The sequence below is a fragment of the Nothobranchius furzeri genome, chromosome 6 (assembly GCF_043380555.1).
Source record: "Nothobranchius furzeri strain GRZ-AD chromosome 6, NfurGRZ-RIMD1, whole genome shotgun sequence".
Lineage (NCBI taxonomy): Eukaryota > Metazoa > Chordata > Actinopteri > Cyprinodontiformes > Nothobranchiidae > Nothobranchius > Nothobranchius furzeri.
In genome coordinates, this window is record NC_091746.1 from 35683273 (window position 1) to 35707658 (window position 24386).

The following is a 24386-nucleotide window of genomic DNA, read 5'->3' on the forward strand; positions in this document are numbered from 1 at the left end:
AATTTCAAATATATTTTTAAACATTTTCTAAATGCGTTTTTATATTTTTACATTTTTGTTTTTGTTTTTGTGAAGCTCCTCATGATTTTTATCTTGAGAGGCGCTATAGAAATGATATTTTCTTCTTCTTCTTCTGCTCTTTTAGGCTGAATGAAGACCACACGCGCCACTGCATTCTGGACCATTTGAAGAGGTCTCACAGTACAGCCTGGAAGACCAGTTAGAAGGGCATTGCAGTAATTGAGGCGGGAAATGACAGTAGATTGCACCAGGAGCAGGGTGGCATGTTGTGTTAGGTATGGTCTGATCTTTCGTATGTTATACAGCGCAAAGCGGCATGAACGAGTAACAGAGGCAACGTGATCTTTAAAGGTCAAGTGTTCATCAATCACATCACCCAGATTGGTTGGCGATACATGACAACCCAAAATAATAATTTTTTCGGTACAGTTACCTGGATGGCATGGTATTCAAATGAGTTGTATTTAGTGATGGGTAGCAACTGACTGTATATCCATTTGTTGGAAATTAACATGCCCGTTCCACCACCTCGGCCAGATGCACGAGAAGTGTATAAAGGGAGGAGAGAGATAGGTCGGTAATTCTCCACATGATTCACAAGGTGTATATATATATATATATATATATATATATATATATATCCAACAACACAGATGCTCTGTATAAGAAGGGCCAAAGCCACCTCCAATTTATGAGGAGGCTGAGGTCCTTTGGAGTTAATTCCCAGATGTTAAAATCCTTTTATCATTCTGTTATTGGCTCTGTTATCCACTCTGCTGTGGTCTGTTGGGGTGCAGGCAGCTCTGACCGAGACAAGAAGAGACTGAACAAGCTAGTTAACAAGGCTAGTTTGGTTCTGAGCTGCCCACTGGATACAGTTGAGGAGACGTGTGAAAGGAAGATGCTGGGGAAGATGACCTCCATCTTAAAAATATTGGAGAGGACCTGGAATAAACTCCCTGAGGTGTGGCCAACTTCAGACGCATCTGACCTCTTTGATTACCAACAAAGGTTTTACCACAAAGTACTAAAACATGTTGTGCAAAGGGACCAGATACTTTTTTCATTCATGAAACTACAGATTAATTTATAACATTTAAAATTTATTTTGGTAAATTTTTGGTTATTGTGATGTCTCTCAATAAACCTAAAGCCCTTTGGGCTAGGAACCCTAATAATAATATACTTACAGAATCAGCCAGGGTTCAGATAGCTATATTGTAGATGTAACTACAAATTGTGTTTCTGGGGGTTTGTGCTTCTGTAGCTCACCACTTTATCACTCTGACCAGCACTTTGGATGATAACTGCTGCTCTGTGTGAATGAAATGGCTGCAGAGTGAAGTCATAGACAGCTGTGCTGCAGGAGAACAGCTGCAGGACAAGCACATGGAGCTAAAAGCGCAACATCCATAAAGTGTCCTCCTATGTTCTCCTTTGGGATTATTAGACTTTTGTAACTTTGCGGATCCTTTGTAGAGTTGAATGTTGACTACAGAGGTTAGGAAGCTCACCAGCTTGTTTAAATTCAAGCTTGTGTGGCTGTCAGGTTAATGGATAACACTGAAAGCTTTATTACACAACATTATAAGCAGAAATTAGCAGCTACTAACCACACACACACACGAGTTGCTTTTGATCTCCTGTCAATCAACAAAAATGAAGGTTGCAGAATTCTGGTACAACTGGACTTGCTCTCTATGAAAACATAATAGATTACAGTAAGAATGCATCCCAATATGGTGCCCTAGGAGAGATTACTCCTTTCACAGTTGCTGTAGTTCCCTTTCAGTGCTTGCACGGTACATTGGAGGAGAGTTTGAAACAAGGACACATATTTTTTGTGAGTGGGGGGTTCCAACTTGCAGCTGGGTGGAGCCAAAACAAACCCTGAGGCGGAAACTCAGATTGACGTAACCCCAGCTGTGATCAGGTTGGAGAACCCCAACCCATCTCTAGGTGCAAATGTGTGACAAGTGGTCTGTGTGTCCTTGTGATGGACTGGGAATTTGTCCAGGATGTCCCCTGCCTCTTGACTGGGGACTGCTGGAGATTATGGCCCTACTGAGGAATAGATGGTTCTGGATGGAACATGCAATTGTTTACTTTGATTTTCAAAAGATCAGGAAGGGAACCATTTGTAATGGTAGCTGTAACTAAGCAGGCCACTAGTTAAATATGAGTTAGTTACTTCAGTTAGATCCTAGCTGGAGTTACTACTAAATCAGTGTCATAGAAATTCAATTTTTCATCATTTCTTGATCATTAATCCTATTAACTAAATGTATTACTCTATGCCTGAAATCATTCTCATTCATTCAGACACACCCACCTCGAGTGAAGGCCCCCCTAGATGCAACTACGACAGGACCTAGCAAAGAAAAAACGCTGGAAAAGGAGAACTACTTCAATCACCTGCACCCAATCTCCATCCTGGTTTCAGGGGTGGACCACAGCAGGCCAGCCTTGCCTGGGCCCTGGATAAGATCATATTAGATGAGCTACATCAGAATGTCTCCTTTATCTTTGCTCTCCTGGGTCCCCCCCCCCCCCCCCCCGCACATTTAGCCATCAAATGCTGCTTCATTTGGAAGATTTGACTTGGACTGTGGAAAATAAAGTGAGCAGGAAAAGGTTTCCTGTCCCAGAAATGAGACAGCTAACGGCTAGCGGAAGATGCAGCCACGTCAGAGAAGTGATGATGTTGGAGAAATAGATCTCCTTGGGTTTCAAGTGTATTCAGAATAAATGTAAACTAAAAAAATAAATGAGTCAATTAAATACTGAATGATGTGAGAATGACAGAACCCCACTATTCAGATGTCATCCTTCCTGTCACGATACGAGCAAGGAGGAGGTTAGGACCCAAAATGCAGGACGACACGAGGCAGAAGTGGAGATAACGTAAAATCCTTTTATTTAGGATGAATGAAAACAAAAATAAATCCAAAAGGGCTGGAGCCAAAGAACCAAAATATCCACACAAAAAAAAAAGCTGAGCTGGAGATCCAAAAACACTAGAGACTAACACTGGAAGCACTGGAAACACTAGCGATAACACGAGAAGAGAATGACAGAAGCACAATGGACCGACACAATACTATTGAGACAAGGACAGGGTTTTATACACTGGGGCTGGAGTGATGAGACGAGGAGCAGGTGTGTGGAGAACTGGCACAGGTGAAAACGATAACTGAGAGGAGTAGCAGAAAGGAGCAGGGGAGGACAACAGACCTGACTGGGGACGGACACACACACACACACACACACACACACACACACACACACACACACACACACACACACACACACACACACACACACACACACACACACACACACACACACACAGGTGTGGAGACTAAGATACATGAAGAAAACCAGGAGGGAGCTGGGGACAAAAAGGCTGGAGCTACAAGGACACAGGACCTGGGAGGAATGCTCTGGAGGGCTGCAAACAGGAGACACATGAAGAACACAAATGGGCCATTCCCATCTGTACCGGGTCGACCCGGGCCGGGTAGCCCCAGTCGGCCCCAGCCTGGCCCGGTTGATTCCACGCATTCTTGTCTTAAGCCCATGTGGGCTGATTCTACCCACCAATCAGAGGCTTGCTCTAATGGAAGGTGTGAATTTGCTGTCAGCAGTGGGTGTGTTGGCCCTGGTCGGCCTGAAGCAGACCCCCTCGAGAGGAGGGCTGAGAATGAGCCTTGGTTGGCCCGGAAAAATACCAGGCCACCCAGATATGTAAACAACCTACGCTACCCGGCCCGGGCCGACCCGGTACAGATGGGAATGGCCCAAAGGAGACACATGAGGGGAGATGCAGACCATGACACTTCCAGCAACAAAAGGGACTCAAAATATTTCTCAGTAACATGAAACAAGATCCTAGATAATTGTCCAACTTTTCATCTAAACTGGGGCAGATTTTTTGTTGCATCACAAAACTTGACTCCCTGAAGCTGTTCTGGGAGTCTTCCATTTCCAGCTGGACAATATACACATGCTAAGTGGAAAATGACTAATGAACCAAAACTAACACTTAATCCTCTGAAACAGTTATTTGCTGTATGAAGCAGAAGCTCTAAAATGCATCTGAGGCCTGAAGCAAACATCATCTGCATCAGAACGCAGAGAGAATAGCTGTGGTGGCATCAGCCACTGTTGTGGAGCAAGAATATTACTATACAAGTCTAAATAATTACCTCTACAAACACTCAGGTGTTAGGCCCAAATATTGTTAAAAAATCAAGGTCCGTGTTTTCATTCAATCCGAAATGAAAAAGATTAATTTAATTGGAAAACAAAACAAAGCTTCTCTTGTTCAGTAAATGAACAATTTCGGCCTAGAGACGAGTCCGTGGGCGGCAACCCCCCCCCCCCCCCCCCCCCCAAAAAGGGGAGGGCCGACGACTCATAAAAATGCCAGGGCCGAATATTGGTCCCAGGCCACCCCTGATGAACATAGTAAAACCAGATTTCAGACGACACGTAGGAAGGATCTTCTCTGAGGTCCTGGCAGATGGACTTCCTGAGTAGAAACAACACCCTCGGCCCCCACTAGGTGGCGGCATTGCTGGCTTTTGCGCTTGATGAATTTTGAATATTGATGTGTTTGTATGTCAGCCATGTTTCCAGTGTGAAAGAAATGTCCAGAGAAGTCCACTGTTTGGTTAAGACAAGGTTTTCTTCTTTTATTTTCTGCAGTCTATTTTGAATCTAACTCCAACAGTAACTTCTCACTCATGTGGTTCTAATGGCTGGTGGCTCATTATGAAATCAACTTCAATAATGGGAGAAAAAAATCATATCAACAAACTTATGAAAATTGTTGACTTTCCTTCACATCTGTCATAAAGAGAAGCTGACATCTGCCCAGCTTTGTTCTACAAAGACTCGCCATTCACTGATGTTTTAAAAAATTCAAATCATTTCAGTCAAATGAGGGTCAGGACATGCCCAGGTGACTGGACGCTGGGTTATATTAGTTGTAAAGCACAAGCATTTCCTGCTGTTTTAAAACGAAAGGCTCAGGTGGAATCAGCAGATTTTAGGATTAAATAAGTTGAAAAACAGCAGACAGGTCCTGTAGATCTAAGTCACTATGAAGGTGTTTGTCAGTTACCAGCAGAAAACTACAACACACCAAGTTCTTAATGTAATTTATTTTAATAAAATAACCAAATTAAAATAAAAACATCTGCTAGAACCAACAGAAAATACAAAAATAAAGTTTTGGGTTTAAATCTGTGGCAGGTCTGCAGGCAGCATCAGCAGCTCATCCACCTCCTCCTGCAGAACAGCTGCTTTCTCATTCAGCAGCATCTGAAACACAGAAACATCACCTGTCAGACAGCTTAGCTCCACGGGTAGTAACCACAGCTTTACAGAGCAGCGGCAAACATCTGGTGTACAGGAACCTACAGCTGGACTCTGAGGACTGGGTCCCATCCAGCTTCCTGTCAGCCCACATCCTGACTATGTCTGAGAAGATCCGAAATCACAGTGAACTGGACTCAAACTGTGTTCCTACCGAGTAAAACCTGTGAGGCCTGTTGGGATTTTCTGTGTTCAGCTGAAACCATCTGCTCCCAGCAGCTGCAAACAGAACTAGGACCTCTGATGACACTCACTTTGGCCGAGGCCACCATCAAGTTGGCCTGCTTCTTGAAGAGGTTTTCTATGGTCCTGCAGAGGACAGCAGGGTCAGCGTTAGCCAGGTGAGTCAGCGTCTTGTAGCCAGCGTTGTACAGCTGCTTTGCTCTTGACTAGAGGGAAAACCAAGAATTTAACAGTGATAGTTATAGCCACGGCCAAATGTATGAGAAAGACACTAATATTGGTTAAAGCATGGATGTAATTTTCACTTTAGGGGGGGGGGGGGTATTTTTTAGAGTATGCTCTAATGGGAAACAGGCTTCAACACAAATGGTTGTTTTCTGCTTGGTCCTAGAGCTCAACCAGTGTCAATTTAATATAGCGTAATGTTGTTTTTGGATGGTAAAAAGTGCAGGGGTCAAGTATAAGTTTGCTGCTTCAGTTTTTATGATGGCAGTTTGCATAAACTCCAGAATTGTATCAAGATGACTTACAGAGTCCTTCTTTGCAATGAAAATGAACTTCACCCCAAAAATCAACCATTTCCACATCTTTTCATGGCTGCCACAAAAGGAGCTGCTGAGATCATTTCAAACATCTTCATGTAAACACAGGTGAGGATGTGGATGAGCACAAGGCTGGAGGTCACTATGTCAGGCTGACTGAGTTAGAAATACAGGCTGGCTACATTAAAAGGAGGGTGAAGCTTCAGATCAATGCTCTTCCTCGTAACCATGGTGACCTGCAAGGAAACATGTGCAGCGATGACAGTGTTGCATTTAAAGGGTCTTCAGGCAAGATGTTGTTGCTGCTAATATTTCACCTAAATCAACCATTTATGGGATCATCAACAACTTCAAGGGAAGAGGTTTAGTTGTTGTGAGGAAAGCTTCAGGGCTCCAAGAAAGTCCAGCAAGAGCCGAGACGTCTCCTAAAGAGGATTCAGCTGCAGGATCGAGGTGCCACCAGTGCAGAGCTGCTCAGGAACAGCAGCAGCAGGTGGGAGTGCATCTGCAGCACAGAGAGGAGACTGCTGGAGGATGTCCTGGTGTCAAGAAGGGCAGAAAGAAGCCACTACAGAAACAACAGTGAGTGGGCTGCAGAGGACTGGGGTAACATGAAGCTCTTTTCTGGTTGTTTAAGGCATCTGGAGAAAGGATGGTCTGCAGAAGATAAGGTGAGCACTCCCATCAGTCATCAATAAAGAAATGTACCAAAACATCCAACTGGAACTTCTTCAGTTCAATTCAATTCAAAAATACTTTATTAATCCCAGAGGGAAATTGATTCAACCATCCAAAAACAACCTGGTGAAGCATGATGGAGCACCGTGCCATAAGACTAAAGCGATGAAGCTAAAAACAGAAATTTTGGGTCCATGACCAGGAAAATCCTCAGACCTTAATCCAGTTGAGAACTTGTGATCAACCCTCCAGAGGCAGGTGGACAAACAAAAACACACTAACTGTGACTAACTCCAGGCCCTGATTATGGAAGGAAAGGATCTGGTCCAGAAGCTGATTGAAAGCGTGTCAGGGCCAACTACAGAGGAAGAGCCAACACTGCAAACACCGACTCTTGAACTCTTAAACTAGATGTAATCAAAGCCTTTCAAAGTTTTAGTGATTATACTTCAATACATGCCAGAAACAACTGACTAAAAGATGAAAAACACTGAAGCAGCTAACTCTGTGAAAACCAAAAATTGTGTCCTCAAAACTTTTGGCCACACAGCATAAACATCCAGACATGACGGGTGTGGCTGACCTCCATGACCCCCGACACCTCCATCAGAGGAATCAGCTCGGCCTTTACGCAGTAAGTCAGTCGTCGGGTTAGCTCCGTCAGCAGAGCTTTGAATGGCCAGAACTCCTCCAGCTCCTGAACACAAACACATGAAGTTTAACAGACCTGGGATCAGCCTCACAGATCAGAGACTAGATCATAACAGATGTGTTTATGTGATCAGAGGCCATTAGGCTATACTAAAAGAGCAACCCAAACCTTCCTCTTCATAGCACCCACCACCAGTGAGACCCCACTATTAAAAGCACCAATAATAAATGTAATAAACTAAGTGGATATCATCTTTTTAGCATATTAACATGCTCAGAATGAGGAATACTTACTATTGCGGCACTAATTCTCACTTACCTGGACATACTGAAACTACACCAACTGACTTTACTCAAATCTTTAACTTATGGTCAAACCTGCTTGGAGAAGTATCCAACCTCAAACCTTTTCTTGTATTATACAATCTTACTGCCAAAATGTCAAGTGAAACACAGATTGATGATTATCTTACTTTTACTGTTATCTGGAAATGTGCAACCAAACCCTGGACCTGAGCTGCAATGCACACAGACTCCTGCTGATTTCCAACATTTGTCTGGTCTCAAAATTATTCATCTGAACGTGCGTAGCTTATTACCAAAGATAGGCGTTGTCAGAATCTGGATTAAATCAACAGCTGCAGACACTGTAATCATTTCTGAAACTTGGCTGACTAAACCCATAACTAGTGGGGATATCAACATAGCCAGATACAATGTTTATCCATAGACTGGTCGAACAAAGATGGGGATGTAGCTATTTATATCAGATCAAGATTGAATGCATCAGTAGTCTTGTCTGAGTCAATCTGTAAACAAATGGAGTTTTTGGCTTTAAATGTGGAAATTGCCAAATCACTTTCTATAACTGTTGCTGGGAGCTACAGACCTCCATCAGCTTCCAAGGAGGCATTATCGTCCTTAAAGCATCTGTTGTCCAAATTAAATTATAGTCAACTTGTATTGGCTGGAGATTTCAACTGGAACTGGCAAAATGCAGTTTCAGATTAATTCAAAAGCTTCTGTGACTCCATAAATCTTAGCCAGTTGGTCAACCAACCCACAAGACCCAATCTTAAGAGTCCTGATAAACCCACCTTGGTTGACTCAATTTTAACAAATGTTCCTCATAAATTCTCATCGTTGGGCGTTTTCTGCAATGACTTGAGTGATCATTGTGTTGTTGCCACTTGCAGGAGCACTAAAATGCCTAATTCTAAATCCTGCATCATTTACAAGAGAAAGTTTAAACAATTCAGTGAACAAGCTTATCATAAGGATTTGTCTTTAGTTAACTGGAGGCAAATAGATTTGTTACCAGATGTCGAGCTAGCATGGACATTCTTCAAGGAGACTTTCATGGAAATTGTCAATAAGCATGCCCCCTTCAGGAAACTCAGAATCAAAATCCCTGGTTCTCCCCCGAACTGTCAAATATTCATCAGCGTAATGTGGCATGGGTCAAAGCCAGAAAAGGGAATCTCCCCTCTGACTGGGCTATCTTTAGGCAACCAAGAAATAAATCTGCCACAACTGAGAAACTAAATAATCCACAGAAATTTTGGAAAGTGATCAAGTCTTTATCTGTCAACTTAACTTCTCATGCTCTTCCAACATTTGTCCTAAACGACTCTATCCCAGTTTATGATCAAACTGAGGTTTTAAACTGTTTTAACAAGCATTTTATCTCATCTGGTTCAGTGTTGACTTCTACTGGAACACACCCCGTGTCCTCCTGTACAGATTCCCAAATTACCCGATGCCTCTTTTAACTTTGTTAAAGTACTAGAACTCTGGATCCCAGAAAACATCTGGTCCAGACATGATAGAGCCCTACTTTTTGAAAATGGCTGCTGATTTCATTGCAGAGCCTCTTACAGTTCTTTTAAACCTTTCTATCAAAAACAGACAAATACTATCAGTTTAGAAGTCTGCTTTTGTGTCTCCTTTACTAAAAGGTGGTGACCCAGCTGTATTAACAAATTACAGACCAATATCTAATCTGTGTGTCCTGGCAAAACTTCTAGAGACCCGAGTAAGTGAACAATTAAAAGACTTTTAATATTCAAACGACCTTCTCTCAAGTCTGCAATCAGGTTTCAGAAAAAAGCACAGCACCATCACTGCAAAAGGTGATTAATGCAACACTTGTTTTTGTTGCTCTGAGTAAAAAGCAGCACTGTGCCTCACTTTTTATTGATCTGTCAAAAGCCCTCAACACTGTAGACCAGGTGGTTTTAAAACAAAAGCTTCTTTGTTTCACAGACTACTTGAAGGACATAACTCAATGCGTTAAATGTGATGCATTGTCCTCTGAATTTTTGAGTGTCCACAAGGGAGTACCACAGGGTTCAGTCTTGGGACCCCACTTGTTCATTATGTATTTTAATGAAATAGGACAAAATGTGCCGGATGCTAATATGCACTTTTATGATGATGACACAATCATTTACTGTTTTGGAACATCCCCCACTAAAGCTGTTGAATTGTTACATAGAACTTTTAATTAGGTCCAAAAAACACATCTGCAGTTACAATTGGTCTTCAGTGCTGACAAGACTAAGCTAATGTTGTTTTCAAACTCTAAAAAAGACCTAAGTATGCCCTCAGTGACCACTGTTGAGGGAAATATCATAGAGGTGGTCCACACATACAACGACCTTGGTGTCTGGCTCGATGACTCCCTCTCCTTTAAGCCCCATATAGATAATCTTGTGAAGAAACAACTCAGACTGGGTTTCTTTTTTTAAATAGACTGTTTTTTTTAGGCAAATAACCAACTAGTTACTGCAATATTTCTGTCTATTCTTGTCTATTACTGTATGTGAATGCTTCAGCACAGTGTCTTGGTAAAATTGATGTGGTTCATCTTGCCTCGCTGAGGTTTATTACTAACTGTAGACCACTGACCCATCATTGTGAAGTGTATTCTCCCGTGGGATAGCCTTCTTTGTCCACCAGGAGGTTGGGACATTGGTACACTTTCATTTGTAAGGCCATGTTTGGATTACTACCCACCTACATCTGTAACTTAATCTCAAGGAGAAGTGTAACTTCTCACAGCAAATGATCATGTAACCCAGAAGCTAGAACCTTAATGAGGTATTAACTAATTGGCTTACTAATATGATCCATCCTCAATTTAGATAAAATATAAAATATAAATTAAGGAAATTAACAATACTAATTAATAGATATCTAATTAACTAATAGATAATTTCATAATGAATTATTGGAAGGGTGAATAACTAAAATAACGAGTTTAATATTAAACATCGGTTAAAACAAGAATCTTGAACATCACTAACAGAAACAGAAGAGGAAAGCTGTATACTATTGGTCCAGGTGGGAATCTGAAATTTCATTGGCTGAGAGAAATAAGTCCCGCCTCCGCGAAATAAAACCGTGCGACGCAGCTGAGCGAGAGAGACAAACGGCTGTGCAGCACGCAGATACAGAAAGCAAAGACTGAGCGGTTAGAGAGAGAGAGAGAGAGAAAAAAAAACAACGGTCGAGGCCGTGAAGAACCCTGATTTGGGTGCCGCATAGATAGAGGGAGAGGCGGACTTGACTCCTTCTAATAAGAGCTAGGAACTTGGAACCAACGCGGTGAGTAAAGAAAAAAGAAGAGAAAAAGCTAACGATGCAACTTAAAAAAAAAAGGAAACTTAAATAGCTTATCAAATTAATTCCATTCTTATAGATTTGTGTGGAGACGACAGAGTGAACCAATCCTCTGTAGGAGGGAACCGTTGGAGCGCGTTGGTGAGTGAATGAGATTAAATTCAGTAAATTATTAAATTCAAAAAGCTAATTACAGCAACCGAGGTGACAGCAGTGGGCTGCTAGACGTTAGATCCCAGGAGTTAACATCTCAAACTACCAGTTAACGGTGGTAGGGCATATAGGAGTTAACGGCTCAAACCGCCAGTTAACGGCGGTAGGGCATATGGGATTCCCAGGAGTTAACGGCTCAAACCGCCAGTTAACGGTGGTACGGCCTAGATGTACAAAGTCCTCAGGGGCGTTATAGCTAACGCCATAGAATTAGCAATGCGTCCCTTAACCAAACATTTAATAATAAAAAAAAATAGATAAATAAAAATAAATAAAAGCTAACTGATTAGGGAGGAATTATTTTACAAAGGTGGACCAAAGGACCAGAATTTATATTTTGTTGAATTTTGTTATAGAACATTTTATTTATTTATTTATTTATTTATTTATTTATTTATTGTGTTACAGATATACAAGGTGTCACAATGCTGTATAGAAACACAACTAAATGTATCCTTGTTGTCATGAATGTATTTCTTGTTGAATAGTGTAGAGTAATAGAATCTAACTGAGCCTATTGAGCTGAACAATTGTTGTCATATGTAATTATATTTCCAGAGCTACTGAGAATTATTTTAATAGACAATCAAATTGATGTTATGTTAGTTGAACTGTGAACCCAAACATGATTGGCTATGCCAATAGAGTGAAGCATTTGTTTAAGTCTGTAAGACTTTATGCTGTGATGTGACGAGAAGGGTCGATGCCAACTCGCTAACAGTCCTGTTGTTTACAGGCTGGGTTTTTTTTTTTTCCTTGGGTTTGATCCCGACTCCTATGATCACTCACTTGGAACGAGAACTGGATTTCTTCCTGACGAGGGAGATGGCGAGCCTTAACCACTGAACGAACCAGGACATCTCAAGTAACTGAAGAGCAGACTGCTCTCTTCTGTGAACAATCTCAACGGTGTGGTAGGAAAAAATCGCACCACCGGACTCTGACTTTCACCCCAAGCGTGGGGATTTGACTTGACGCCGGCTGACTTGTGACTCATATGATCAAATCTCATACCGAGCATTTTACTATTGTCGATTGTTTTCATCTGTTTTTATGTGTTATCTTTATGTGTTATATCTCCCATTATTATTAAAATTTAGTATATAAACCGTTTCATGCTATACCCGTGACTCCAGTCATTCTTAAACAACCTCCAATTCTCCCCGAACCTAATTATTGGCCCATTTGTTTATTTTTTCTTTTAATTATCTTATTGTATCCTGTAATCCGGTTACATAAAACTTGGCGAGCCAGCCAGGAGAATTGTAGAGTTGTTACCTTAGCTAACCATTGACTGACATCATAAGAGTGCCTGGAGGTCACAGTGGTTTGCCATTTTGGCATTATTGGTACTTTTGAGTGTTTTAAAATGGAAGTTGTGAAAACAGAAAAGGTCAAAGTTTCAAATGCTGTTTTAATCAGTGGGTTAACTGATACAGACCTTGATAACGAAGTCTTTGGGTTTATGGAAGGATTCGGACCAGTTAACAGGCGCATTAAGTTACCAAACTGTGATCAGATTATTGTGGAGTTTCAACATGAAGCCACTGTTAAGGAATTAAAGAAACAATGTTTACCCTATGACAAACCTTGTACTAGGAACCCAGATGTTTTCTTTCATATTCAAGACCTAGCCAGCGCGTACAGTCTAGAAACTAGCACATCTGCCACTGATGCCTATCTGTCAGAGCTCAGGGACATAGCTGCGCGTAGCAATCAATCATTTAAAGACCTTCTAATGGAGGAACTGGCAAAAATTGGGGAATCTTTAGGAAGGGATACCCATGCATCTGAACCAGTCACTGAACTAGAGCCAATGCTCCATAGTGACCAACTTACATATTCCCTGCCTTTAACACCAGAAGTTAACTATATGAACAACTCAAAGGACAATTGTCCACCTACAGAGACTGGAAAACAAAACCCTTGCATTCCACCAAATCTTTTAAACACACCTGAGGTTCAGCGAGTTATTGTGGAACACATTGTTAAAAGCAGTGAGGTTATCCCTCCGCCTACTTCACAATACAGACTAAAACCGTTCTCAGGGCGAGTTCCACACCCTTCTTTTGAAACTGACTATGATACTTGGCGTAGTAGTGTAGTGTTATGCATAAATGATCCTTCACTCACCAAGTCCCAAATTGTACGAAGAATCGTGGAGAGTCTGTCAGCCCCAGCAGCGAGCATCGTTAAAGCTCTTAGTCCAAAATCCGACCCGGAAACGTACCTTGAACATCTCGATTCAGCTTACGCAGCTGTCGAAGACGGCGACGAGCTCTTTGCTCGCTTCTTAAACACAAACCAGGATAGTGGTGAAAAACCTTCCGATTACTTTCAGAGGTTATACACCTTGTTAAACCTAGTTATTCAGAGGAATGGAATTTCCTCCAGTGACGCCGACCAGCAGCTGCTCAAGCAGTTTTGCAGAGGCTGTTGGGACAGCTCGCTGATTTCAAACCTGCAACTCGAACAAAAGAAAGACAACCCGCCTCATTTTACAGCACTTCTCCTCAAACTGCGCACTGAAGAAGACAAACAGGCTACTAAAGCAGCACGCATGAAACAACACTTAGGGGCACAACGAACTAGAGTGTATTCAAATGTGCAAACAACATGCTCTCAGAGTAAAAACACTTGTGAACTGGAAATAGATGATAACTGTGATGACTTACGCAAACAAATCGCTGAGCTCAGGAGCCAAATTGCACAGCTTAAGGTTAACAACACAGATAAAAAGGCAAAGAAAACTCAAAAAGAGTCAAAACCCCGTGTGGGGACTAAAATTCCAGATGAGCCCAAACAGATTCAGCAGATAACAGCAGTGGTGCCCAGACCAAAGCCTGGATACTGTTTTAAGTGCGGAGAAGATGGGCACATAGCTTCTAGCTGTAGCAACGAGCCAAATCCAGCACTAGTTGCAACTAAAAGACTTGCTCTTAGACAGAAGCAGCGCGAGTGGGAGATGTCAAAGCCAATTGCTCAGTCTCCTCCTTTAAACCGGTAGAAGCTCCTATCGTGGGACAGATAGGTGCTAAAGTAGAACCAAGTCCCTCTAAGGAAAGGACAGAGAGACTTTTTTGCAAGCCAGTTCATGCTCATTCAGTGCCAAAACTTCCCAAAAGATTAGTGGGTGGGCGATGCACAGCTACAGTCTCAGTTAACAGTGTTGAATGTAATTGTTTACTGGATTCAGGGTCCCAGGTAACCACCATTGCCAATTCTTTTTACCAAGAACACTTACCTGACCTCTCAATTAAACCCATCAGTAATCTGTTAGAAGTCGAGGGCGCAAACGGTCAAGCAGTTCCTTATTTAGGATACATAGAGATAAGTGTCACATTTCCAAAAGAGCTCGATCAGTCTGGACTTGAGTTACCTACCCTTGCGTTAGTGGTTCCGGATATAAGCTCAAACTCTGATACACCACTACTCATTGGCACAAACACACTCGATCCTTTGTATGAGCAATTGTCTGCCAATAACTTACCTGATTCCAAGGCACTCTCTTATGGGTACCAACACGTGCTAAAAGCCTTAGCAGTCAGAAAAAAACAAAGCAAAGATGGACGAGTTGGTGTGGTGAAGCTTCGAGGGAGAACCCAAGAAGTTCTCCCTGCAAATAAAAAACTGTTACTAGAAGGGTTTATGCAACCCAGCCAAAACAAGCATGAGCCTTATGCACTCATTGAACAACCCACCAATGGTTCTCTACCAGGGGGTATAATTGTAGACTGTTGCCTCATTTCCTTACCTTCACATGGTCCATACAAAGTACCTGTTGTACTAAGAAACGAAACTAACCATGACATCACATTACCCACTAACTGTGTGATCGCTGAGTTAGTTAAAGCCGATCGTGTTATGCCATATCCAGAACCTGACAAAAGTGATCAGAAAGTACTTGCGGCGTGTAGTTCGCAGCAACAGACTTCACCTTCAAACCCTCCTCTCAGTTTTGACTTCGGTACTTCGCCCTTGTCCGAAGAATGGAAAGGGAGGATCACCAACAAACTTAACACTTACTCCGATGTGTTTTCGCACCACGATCTTGATTTTGGTCATACACAACAGATAAGACATCACATCAACTTAAAAGACGAGACCCCATTCAAACAGAAATCTCGGCCGATCCATCCACATGATTATGAAGCCGTGAGAAAACATTTGGAAGCCCTCTTGGAAACCGGTATAATAAGAGAGTCGGAGTCTCCATTTGCCTCACCAATAGTGGTAGTTCGGAAAAAGAATGGTGAGGTACGTCTATGTATAGACTATAGAAAGCTTAATCTGCAAACCATTCGCGACGCATATGCCCTGCCTAACTTGGAGGAGTCCTTTTCTGCTCTCGCTGGATCACAGTGGTTTTCTGTGATGGACCTCAAGTCAGGTTACTATCAAATAGAGATGTGTGAAAAGGATAAACCTAAAACTGCTTTTGTTTGCCCGTTTGGGTTTTATGAATTTAACCGTATGCCACAAGGAATAACAAATGCTCCAAGCACTTTCCAACGGGTTATGGAAAAGTGTATGAAGGACATTAATCTGAAGGAAGTGTTAGTTTTCCTAGACGACTTGATCGTCTTTTCCAACTCCTTGGAAGAACACGAAACCAGACTTTCTCACGTTCTTGAACGGCTTAGAGAATACGGACTCAAGCTATCACCAGATAAGTGTCGTTTTTTCCAGACATCTGTGCGTTATCTTGGACATATAGTATCTCGAGATGGCATAAAAACCGATCCAGATAAGGTGGAAGCACTCAAAACATGGCCGAAGCCTCAGACTTTGAAGGAACTCCAATCTTTCCTAGGATTTACCGGTTATTACCGACGCTTCGTTAAAGATTACTCAAATATTGTCAAGCCACTAACATCTCTCACGGCTGGTTATCCACCCAAACGGAAAAACTTTAAAACACCACCATGTAGATCAAAGTACTTGAACCCCAAAGAACCCTTTGGGAATCGTTGGAGCCAAGACTGTGAGAAGTCCTTTCAAACTATTATTGAAAAACTTACCACTTCGCCAGTTCTTGGCTACGCTGACGCAAAACTCCCATATCTAGTACACACAGATGCTAGTACGACCGGACTCGGTGCAGCGCTATACCAAGTGCAAAACGGTGTCACACAGGTAATCGCTTATGCAAGTCGCGGTTTAAGCTCCAGTGAAACTAGGTACCCTGCGCACAAGTTGGAGTTTCTAGCCTTAAAGTGGGCCATAACAGATAAGTTTCATGACTATTTGTATGGGAACACATTCACTGTCATTACTGATAATAATCCGTTAACTTACCTCTTAACAACGGCAAAACTCGATGCAACGAGCTATCGTTGGCTAGCTGCGTTGTCCACCTATAATTTTGACATCAGATACCGTGCAGGTACACAGAACGTTGACGCGGATGGCCTGTCTAGGAGGCTGCATGATAAACCTGAAGACAACTCAAAATTCACTGAGGAATGCCAACGACTAGATGAGTTCCGATCTCATCTTTTATCCTCTGTCAAAGAAGTCGAGCTTCAACTTCAAGCCGAAGCAGTGAAGGCAACATGCCAAAAGCACATGGTCTTGGATGAGACTGATTCTCCTTGTGGTTTAGTTCAGTCACTTGCCATGTCTGCAGCGGCCATTCCAGACCTATTCCAGTTGGAAGACAATAGTGACAGTTTCTTTGCTGTGCCCAAGTATAACCATGCTGACCTTGTCTCCTTGCAGAGGAAAGATCCAACCATTGGCCGAGTCATTCAGCTGCTTATGACTGACAATAAACCGCCAACTGATACTATTGCAGAACCCCCGGTGGTTCTTAACCTTTTGAGAGAGTGGAAACGGTTTGAGTTTCAAAATGATTTACTGTACCGGAGACGCCAATTAGGACCAGAGACATCATTGCAGTTAGTCTTGCCTGATTCATTACGTTCAACAGTCATGCAAAGCCTACATGATGATATGGGGCATCTTGGGGTTGAACGTACGACAGATCTCATTCGGTCCCGTTTTTACTGGCCAAGAATGGCTAGTGATATCGAAATCAAAGTTAAAACTTGCGAAAGATGTATCCGTCGGAAGGCCCTCCCTGACAAAGCTGCTCCAATGGTGAGTATTACCACCACCAGACCTATGGAGTTAGTTTGCATGGATTTTCTCTCCATAGAACCAGACAGTAAGAACACTAAAGATGTCTTAGTGATTACAGACCATTTTACAAAGTATGCAGTGTCCATCCCAACCAAAGATCAGAAAGCCACCACCGTCGCGAAGAACCTGTGGGAACATTTTTTAGTCCACTACGGGTTTCCTGAGCGTCTTCATAGTGATCAGGGACGGGATTTCGAATCACGTACAATCAAGGAACTTTGTTCTTTACTTGGTATCCGTAAAGTCAGAACGAGCCCTTATCACCCTCGTGGCAACCCCGTTGAACGGTACAATCGTACATTACTCAGCATGTTGGGAACTTTACAAGCCACTGAGAAACATCACTGGCGCGATTTTGTAAAACCACTTACTCACTCGTACAATTGTACAAAAAATGACGTGACGGGATACTCTCCCTACGAGCTAATGTTCGGTAGGCAGCCTCGGTTGCCTATAGATATTGCCTTTGGGTTACCGCATTTGAACAAGCCCTCTATAACTCATTCTCAGTATGTTAAAGAACTGAAGAGTCATCTGGAACAGAGTTATGACATTGTCATAAAAAACTCTCAAAAAACAGCGAGGAAGAACAAAGAACGGTTCGACAGAAACATTCGTGAGTCCACACTAGGTGTGGGAGATCGTGTTTTAGTCCGAAATCTTCGCTTAAGAGAAAAGCATAAATTAGCAGACAAATGGGAGCAAACAGTGTATATAGTTCTCAAACAGATGGAAAACTTGCCAGTATACACTGTAAAACCAGAGAACGGAGAAGGACCCAACAGAACACTCCACAGAGATCTTTTACTGCCTTGTGGTTTTCTCTCTTCATTAGAAAATGAAACAGAACGCGTTACGAAACCTAGCAGACCTCATACAAGACAGAGTTCAGCCTTAGAACCTGACCCAGATGAGCCACTTGACGAAGAGGTAGATGAGTTTTATTACTCTGATCTTCCACAAGTGCTAAACCGACCATCCTATCAAATAGCGGTCACCTTGCCAAATAGGGAACTCATAGCAGATTCAGGACCGGTAAATAATATTCAACAACAAAACACACTATCCTTACACACAGGGGATCGCAAGGAACCAACCTTAGCTGGTAATGAAAATGCTGAATTGTCCTTACTTGACAAAGGCATCAACACCGAAACATTCTTACCTGACAGAATGAGTGAAACTGCGACATTCTTACCTGAAAGAGTGAAAGAAGCAGCAACATACTTACCTGAAAAAACGAAAAAAAACGAAGTATACTTACCTGACGTAGAAACGGGGGATGAAACTAACACAAACCTACCTCAATTGGATGGTGTCCTAAAGTCGCAGCAACGTGATGTAAGTTTTGAACCCATCATACACGATCAGACACATACATCTGAAAAGACCAAAGTCTTAGAGAATAGCTCATCAGCTCTGTCGGAAACAGAGAGCTCACTTCGTCCTGTCTCAGTTGAGAATCAAACCGAAACGGATGAGCATGATACTGTGCAACCAGAGATGTATGTCAGGAGATCTGAACGAAGTAGTCAGCCTCCTCAAAGACTAACTTACTCTCAATTGGGCAATCCACTAGTGACCGTAGTTAGGTCCCTTTTCCAAGGACTTAATAAAGCTTTTATTGACTCTCTTACTCAAGAAGTTGTGTACCCCGTAGAAACAATGCACAGGGACGTGCATGATATTTAATGGGGGAGGATGTAACCCAGAAGCTAGAACCTTAATGAGGTATTAACTAATTGGCTTACTAATATGATCCATCCTCAATTTAGATAAAATATAAAATATAAATTAAGGAAATTAACAATACTAATTAATAGATATCTAATTAACTAATAGATAATTTCATAATGAATTATTGGAAGGGTGAATAACTAAAATAACGAGTTTAATATTAAACATCGGTTAAAACAAGAATCTTGAACATCACTAACAGAAACAGAAGAGGAAAGCTGTATACTATTGGTCCAGGTGGGAATCTGAAATTTCATTGGCTGAGAGAAATAAGTCCCGCCTCCGCGAAATAAAACCGTGCGACGCAGCTGAGCGAGAGAGACAAACGGCTGTGCAGCACGCAGATACAGAAAGCAAAGACTGAGCGGTTAGAGAGAGAGAGAGAGAGAAAAAAAAACAACGGTCGAGGCCGTGAAGAACCCTGATTTGGGTGCCGCATAGATAGAGGGAGAGGCGGACTTGACTCCTTCTAATAAGAGCTAGGAACTTGGAACCAACGCGGTGAGTAAAGAAAAAAGAAGAGAAAAAGCTAACGATGCAACTTAAAAAAAAAAGGAAACTTAAATAGCTTATCAAATTAATTCCATTCTTATAGATTTGTGTGGAGACGACAGAGTGAACCAATCCTCTGTAGGAGGGAACCGTTGGAGCGCGTTGGTGAGTGAATGAGATTAAATTCAGTAAATTATTAAATTCAAAAAGCTAATTACAGCAACCGAGGTGACAGCAGTGGGCTGCTAGACGTTAGATCCCAGGAGTTAACATCTCAAACTACCAGTTAACGGTGGTAGGGCATATAGGAGTTAACGGCTCAAACCGCCAGTTAACGGCGGTAGGGCATATGGGATTCCCAGGAGTTAACGGCTCAAACCGCCAGTTAACGGTGGTACGGCCTAGATGTACAAAGTCCTCAGGGGCGTTATAGCTAACGCCATAGAATTAGCAATGCGTCCCTTAACCAAACATTTAATAATAAAAAAAAATAGATAAATAAAAATAAATAAAAGCTAACTGATTAGGGAGGAATTATTTTACAAAGGTGGACCAAAGGACCAGAATTTATATTTTGTTGAATTTTGTTATAGAACATTTTATTTATTTATTTATTTATTTATTTATTTATTTATTGTGTTACAGATATACAAGGTGTCACAATGCTGTATAGAAACACAACTAAATGTATCCTTGTTGTCATGAATGTATTTCTTGTTGAATAGTGTAGAGTAATAGAATCTAACTGAGCCTATTGAGCTGAACAATTGTTGTCATATGTAATTATATTTCCAGAGCTACTGAGAATTATTTTAATAGACAATCAAATTGATGTTATGTTAGTTGAACTGTGAACCCAAACATGATTGGCTATGCCAATAGAGTGAAGCATTTGTTTAAGTCTGTAAGACTTTATGCTGTGATGTGACGAGAAGGGTCGATGCCAACTCGCTAACAGTCCTGTTGTTTACAGGCTGGGTTTTTTTTTTTTCCTTGGGTTTGATCCCGACTCCTATGATCACTCACTTGGAACGAGAACTGGATTTCTTCCTGACGAGGGAGATGGCGAGCCTTAACCACTGAACGAACCAGGACATCTCAAGTAACTGAAGAGCAGACTGCTCTCTTCTGTGAACAATCTCAACGGTGTGGTAGGAAAAAATCGCACCACCGGACTCTGACTTTCACCCCAAGCGTGGGGATTTGACTTGACGCCGGCTGACTTGTGACTCATATGATCAAATCTCATACCGAGCATTTTACTATTGTCGATTGTTTTCATCTGTTTTTATGTGTTATCTTTATGTGTTATATCTCCCATTATTATTAAAATTTAGTATATAAACCGTTTCATGCTATACCCGTGACTCCAGTCATTCTTAAACAACCTCCAATTCTCCCCGAACCTAATTATTGGCCCATTTGTTTATTTTTTCTTTTAATTATCTTATTGTATCCTGTAATCCGGTTACAATCAGTTGTTACTTTGTGTTCCATTTGCTCGCACCGAACTGGGCAAAAGGGCTTTTATTCACTCTGCTCCTTCGGCATGAAACAGGCTGCAGGAAACCTGGAAATTAACTGAGTTTATCTACATTTAAAACCAGACTGAGAGGCCTTGAGACAAATTCCCTGTGTTGTAACTGTCTTCTGTAATTTTGTACATAACATGTCTGTGTAACTGAAAAATTAGTAACTGTAACTTTTGCTGCCTCTTGACCAGGACTCCCTTGAAAATGAGGTTTTTAATTTCAATGGGACCTTCCTGGTTAAATAAAGAATAAGTAAAAAAAAAAAATAATAAAATCTTCACTGACTGGGATATAGCTAGCCCTTCTGTTTAGACACACAGGCTCTGGGCTTCGTGGTGCCGGTACCTCAGTGAAGTGCAGCACACACGAGCAGAACGCGGAGGCGGAGTTGAGCAAGGTTTGGAGGAAACCTCGACTCAACTGGAATCTCTCAGCCACGCTCCAAACGCTGGTTTCCTTCAGCAAACTGAAGAGTACAAGAGCGAGGTACATCCGCCTCACCACCCCGAGGTTTACGGTCTGAAACAGAAAATCAACAAACACGTCATGCTAGAGAACGGCTGATTGATGTCATGTTGTTTTATGGTATTTATGCAAACTTGCACAATTTTACAATCCTGAACACATCAGGAGCTCAACTTCTTTTTCTAATTTGCCAATAAAACAGATAAGTCATATGAACGAAGCATTAAACATGATCCTAGCATACACCACCGCTACCATACATGAACAGGTGAGATGGAGGAGAGTGTTGAACCTGCAGTTGTGACTGATGCACGTTACCTTCTTCACAGTCTGTCCTGCGGCTTTTCTCGCCACAAAACTCTCTGGAACGCCGATGGCTGCAGACATCTTTTGCTCAGCGGCGGACAACAGGGTGAACTGCAGAAAATAATCCCAGCTGGTTAGAGGGAGACACCTGTGAGATGAGCGACGTGACCACGTGTACCTGTCTGAAGTAAACCATCCAGTCGGGGTTGCACTGCGGGATCAGGTCGTAGGGAGTCACCAGGTAGACCAGGTGCAGGTAGCTGTTGAGCAGCAGCCCCTCAAGACCTTTACTCAAGTCTTTGTACAGAGTGTCACAGTAGGTCAAATCCACCGAGCCTGGAGACGACAGGAGTCAAGATTTCAGTATTTAAACTAAAACCAGACTCTTCCAGACTTGTATCGAACTCACACAAACTAACTCTAATGTGACTTTTTCTTTCAGCATGTCGAAACCCTAACCCACTAACTAACCCTAACCCTAGAGAAGATGATGAAACATCTAGAACGTCTGGAATTTAAGAACAAATCTGGATGTTTAAATCTGAAACCTCAGCAGTAGCAACATGTCCAGCTAGGGCTGCTCAATTAATCGAATTTTAATCCCAATTACGATCTGAGTTTTGAACGATTATAAAACAAAACAAGCCGATTATTTGCTCCTCCCACTTGCACTGTCCTGAGTTACAAATGAAGCGCTCTTCCCACAGTGTTGCCAACTTAGCGACTTTGACGCTATTTCTAGCAGCTTTTCAGACCCCCTTCTTGACTTTTTAAATCCTAAAAATACCTAGCGACCACCTCAGAAACATCTCTGGTAACCCGTAGCTACTTTCAGGATAACTGTCGTTGACATTTCCTGCAGGTTAGCTAAACACTCCGCCTGCGCTCCCGACCGTTCTTCAGGACATTAGGAAAGGGAATGATGTAGTGATGTGTCGGTCGCTATAGAAACGGCTCTCAGAGCCGGCTTCCTGTTGGATTAACCAGAGTGAGTGACACACACCGTACCTGCGGGCTCCTGAGCCGATAAAAACAGCTAAATGTGCACGTGCTAAACACACGTACAGCTTGCCCATGATTGCTGTGAAACCGGGTTGGGGGGTGGGGGGTGCAGCTGTGGTTGGGACAATTATTACATTAACTGATGGACTTGTAAATAAATAATTTATAAATAAGGTAGAAATAGAAAGAAATAAGTTCCTCACGCTGATAAATAATAACTAATCTCTCTGAGGACACGGTGATGCACGCTCCTACAGCACCTTGACATGACTAAATACATATTATGAAAAATTTTGTGAACATCAATTTATTTGCATGTATTTGTTATAAATGCCACTGTATAATTTTTGCTGTCAGTATTTGCAAGATATTGGTATTTGGGTCTGTACTGGTTAGACTTAAATGAGTTAAACCAAGGTCTATAGCCCTTGGGTCATAAACTATGAGCTATAAGTATATTGGTCTTTTTATACTGGGAATCAGGAGTTATTTTAGTGATCATTTTGTTTCTTGTTTATTTTTGTCCTGAGCAATTTTATGACAGAAAAGAAAAAAAAAACATTAATTGAAAAATCGTCTTAAATAATCGAGATCTCAATTTCAGTCACAATAATCGTGATTATTATTTTTGCCATAATCGAGCAGCCCTATGCCCAGCCTTCACAAATAAACAGTTATAATGTAATGATTGATACACGAGTCATTTTTAAGCACACACATGCTGTTAGACGTTTCCTGAGACTGACTACTGTGGCAATATTTTCACATATATTCTGCAGCCCTAAAGCATTTCTCTACGTAGGTTTTTATGTATAGTCTGCTGGTCTGTAAGGAACAACAACATCAGGTCTTGGACACCTTGGTGGACCATGTGACTGCACGCTTGTTAAACAGAAACCAGCTACAGGGAGTGCAGAATTATTAGGCAAGTTGTATTTTTGAGGAATAATTTTATAATTGAACGACAACCATGTTCTCAATGAACCCATACAACTCAAAATCAAAGCTGAATGTTTTTGGAAGTAGTTTTTAGTTTGTTTTTAGTTTTAGCTATTTTAGGGGGATATCTGTGTCTGCAGGTGACTATTACTGCACATAATTATTAGGCAACTTAACAAAAAACAAATAAATACCCATTTCAATTATTTATTTTTACCAGTGAAACCAATATAACATCTCCACATTCCCAAATAAACATTTCTGACATTCAAAAACAATACAAAAACAAATAAGCGACCAGTATAGCCACCTTTCTTTGCAAGGACACTCAAAAGCCTACCATCCATGGATTCTGTCAGTGTTTTGATCTGTTCACCATCAACATTGTGTGCAGCAGCAACCACAGCCTCCCAGACACTGTTCAGAGAGGTGTACTGTTTTCCCTCCTTGTAAATCTCACATTTGATGATGGACC

General features: G+C 41.7%; 1 protein-coding gene across 5 annotated transcripts in view; it reads right to left on the bottom strand.

Moving 5' to 3' along the window:
* Positions 1-5174: 5174 nt before the first annotated feature.
* helq (helicase, POLQ like) overlaps positions 5175-24386 on the bottom strand; it is a 29475-nt gene continuing 10263 nt past the window's right edge. For 2 of the 5 annotated variants that reach the window (XM_070552156.1, XM_015974518.3), the window contains 6 exons: positions 22149-22306; positions 21983-22081; positions 21545-21718; positions 7390-7503; positions 5558-5792; positions 5175-5349 (listed from right to left, as the gene is read on the bottom strand). In XM_070552156.1, coding sequence (XP_070408257.1) covers positions 5336-5349; positions 5558-5792; positions 7390-7503; positions 21545-21718; positions 21983-22081; positions 22149-22306 — 794 coding nt within the window. In that variant the 3' untranslated portion in view covers positions 5175-5335. The remainder of the gene's footprint in view (positions 5350-5557; positions 5793-7389; positions 7504-21544; positions 21719-21982; positions 22082-22148; positions 22307-24386) is intronic. The other 3 variants (XR_001574119.3, XM_015974544.3, XM_015974527.3) reach the window with 3 other exon arrangements.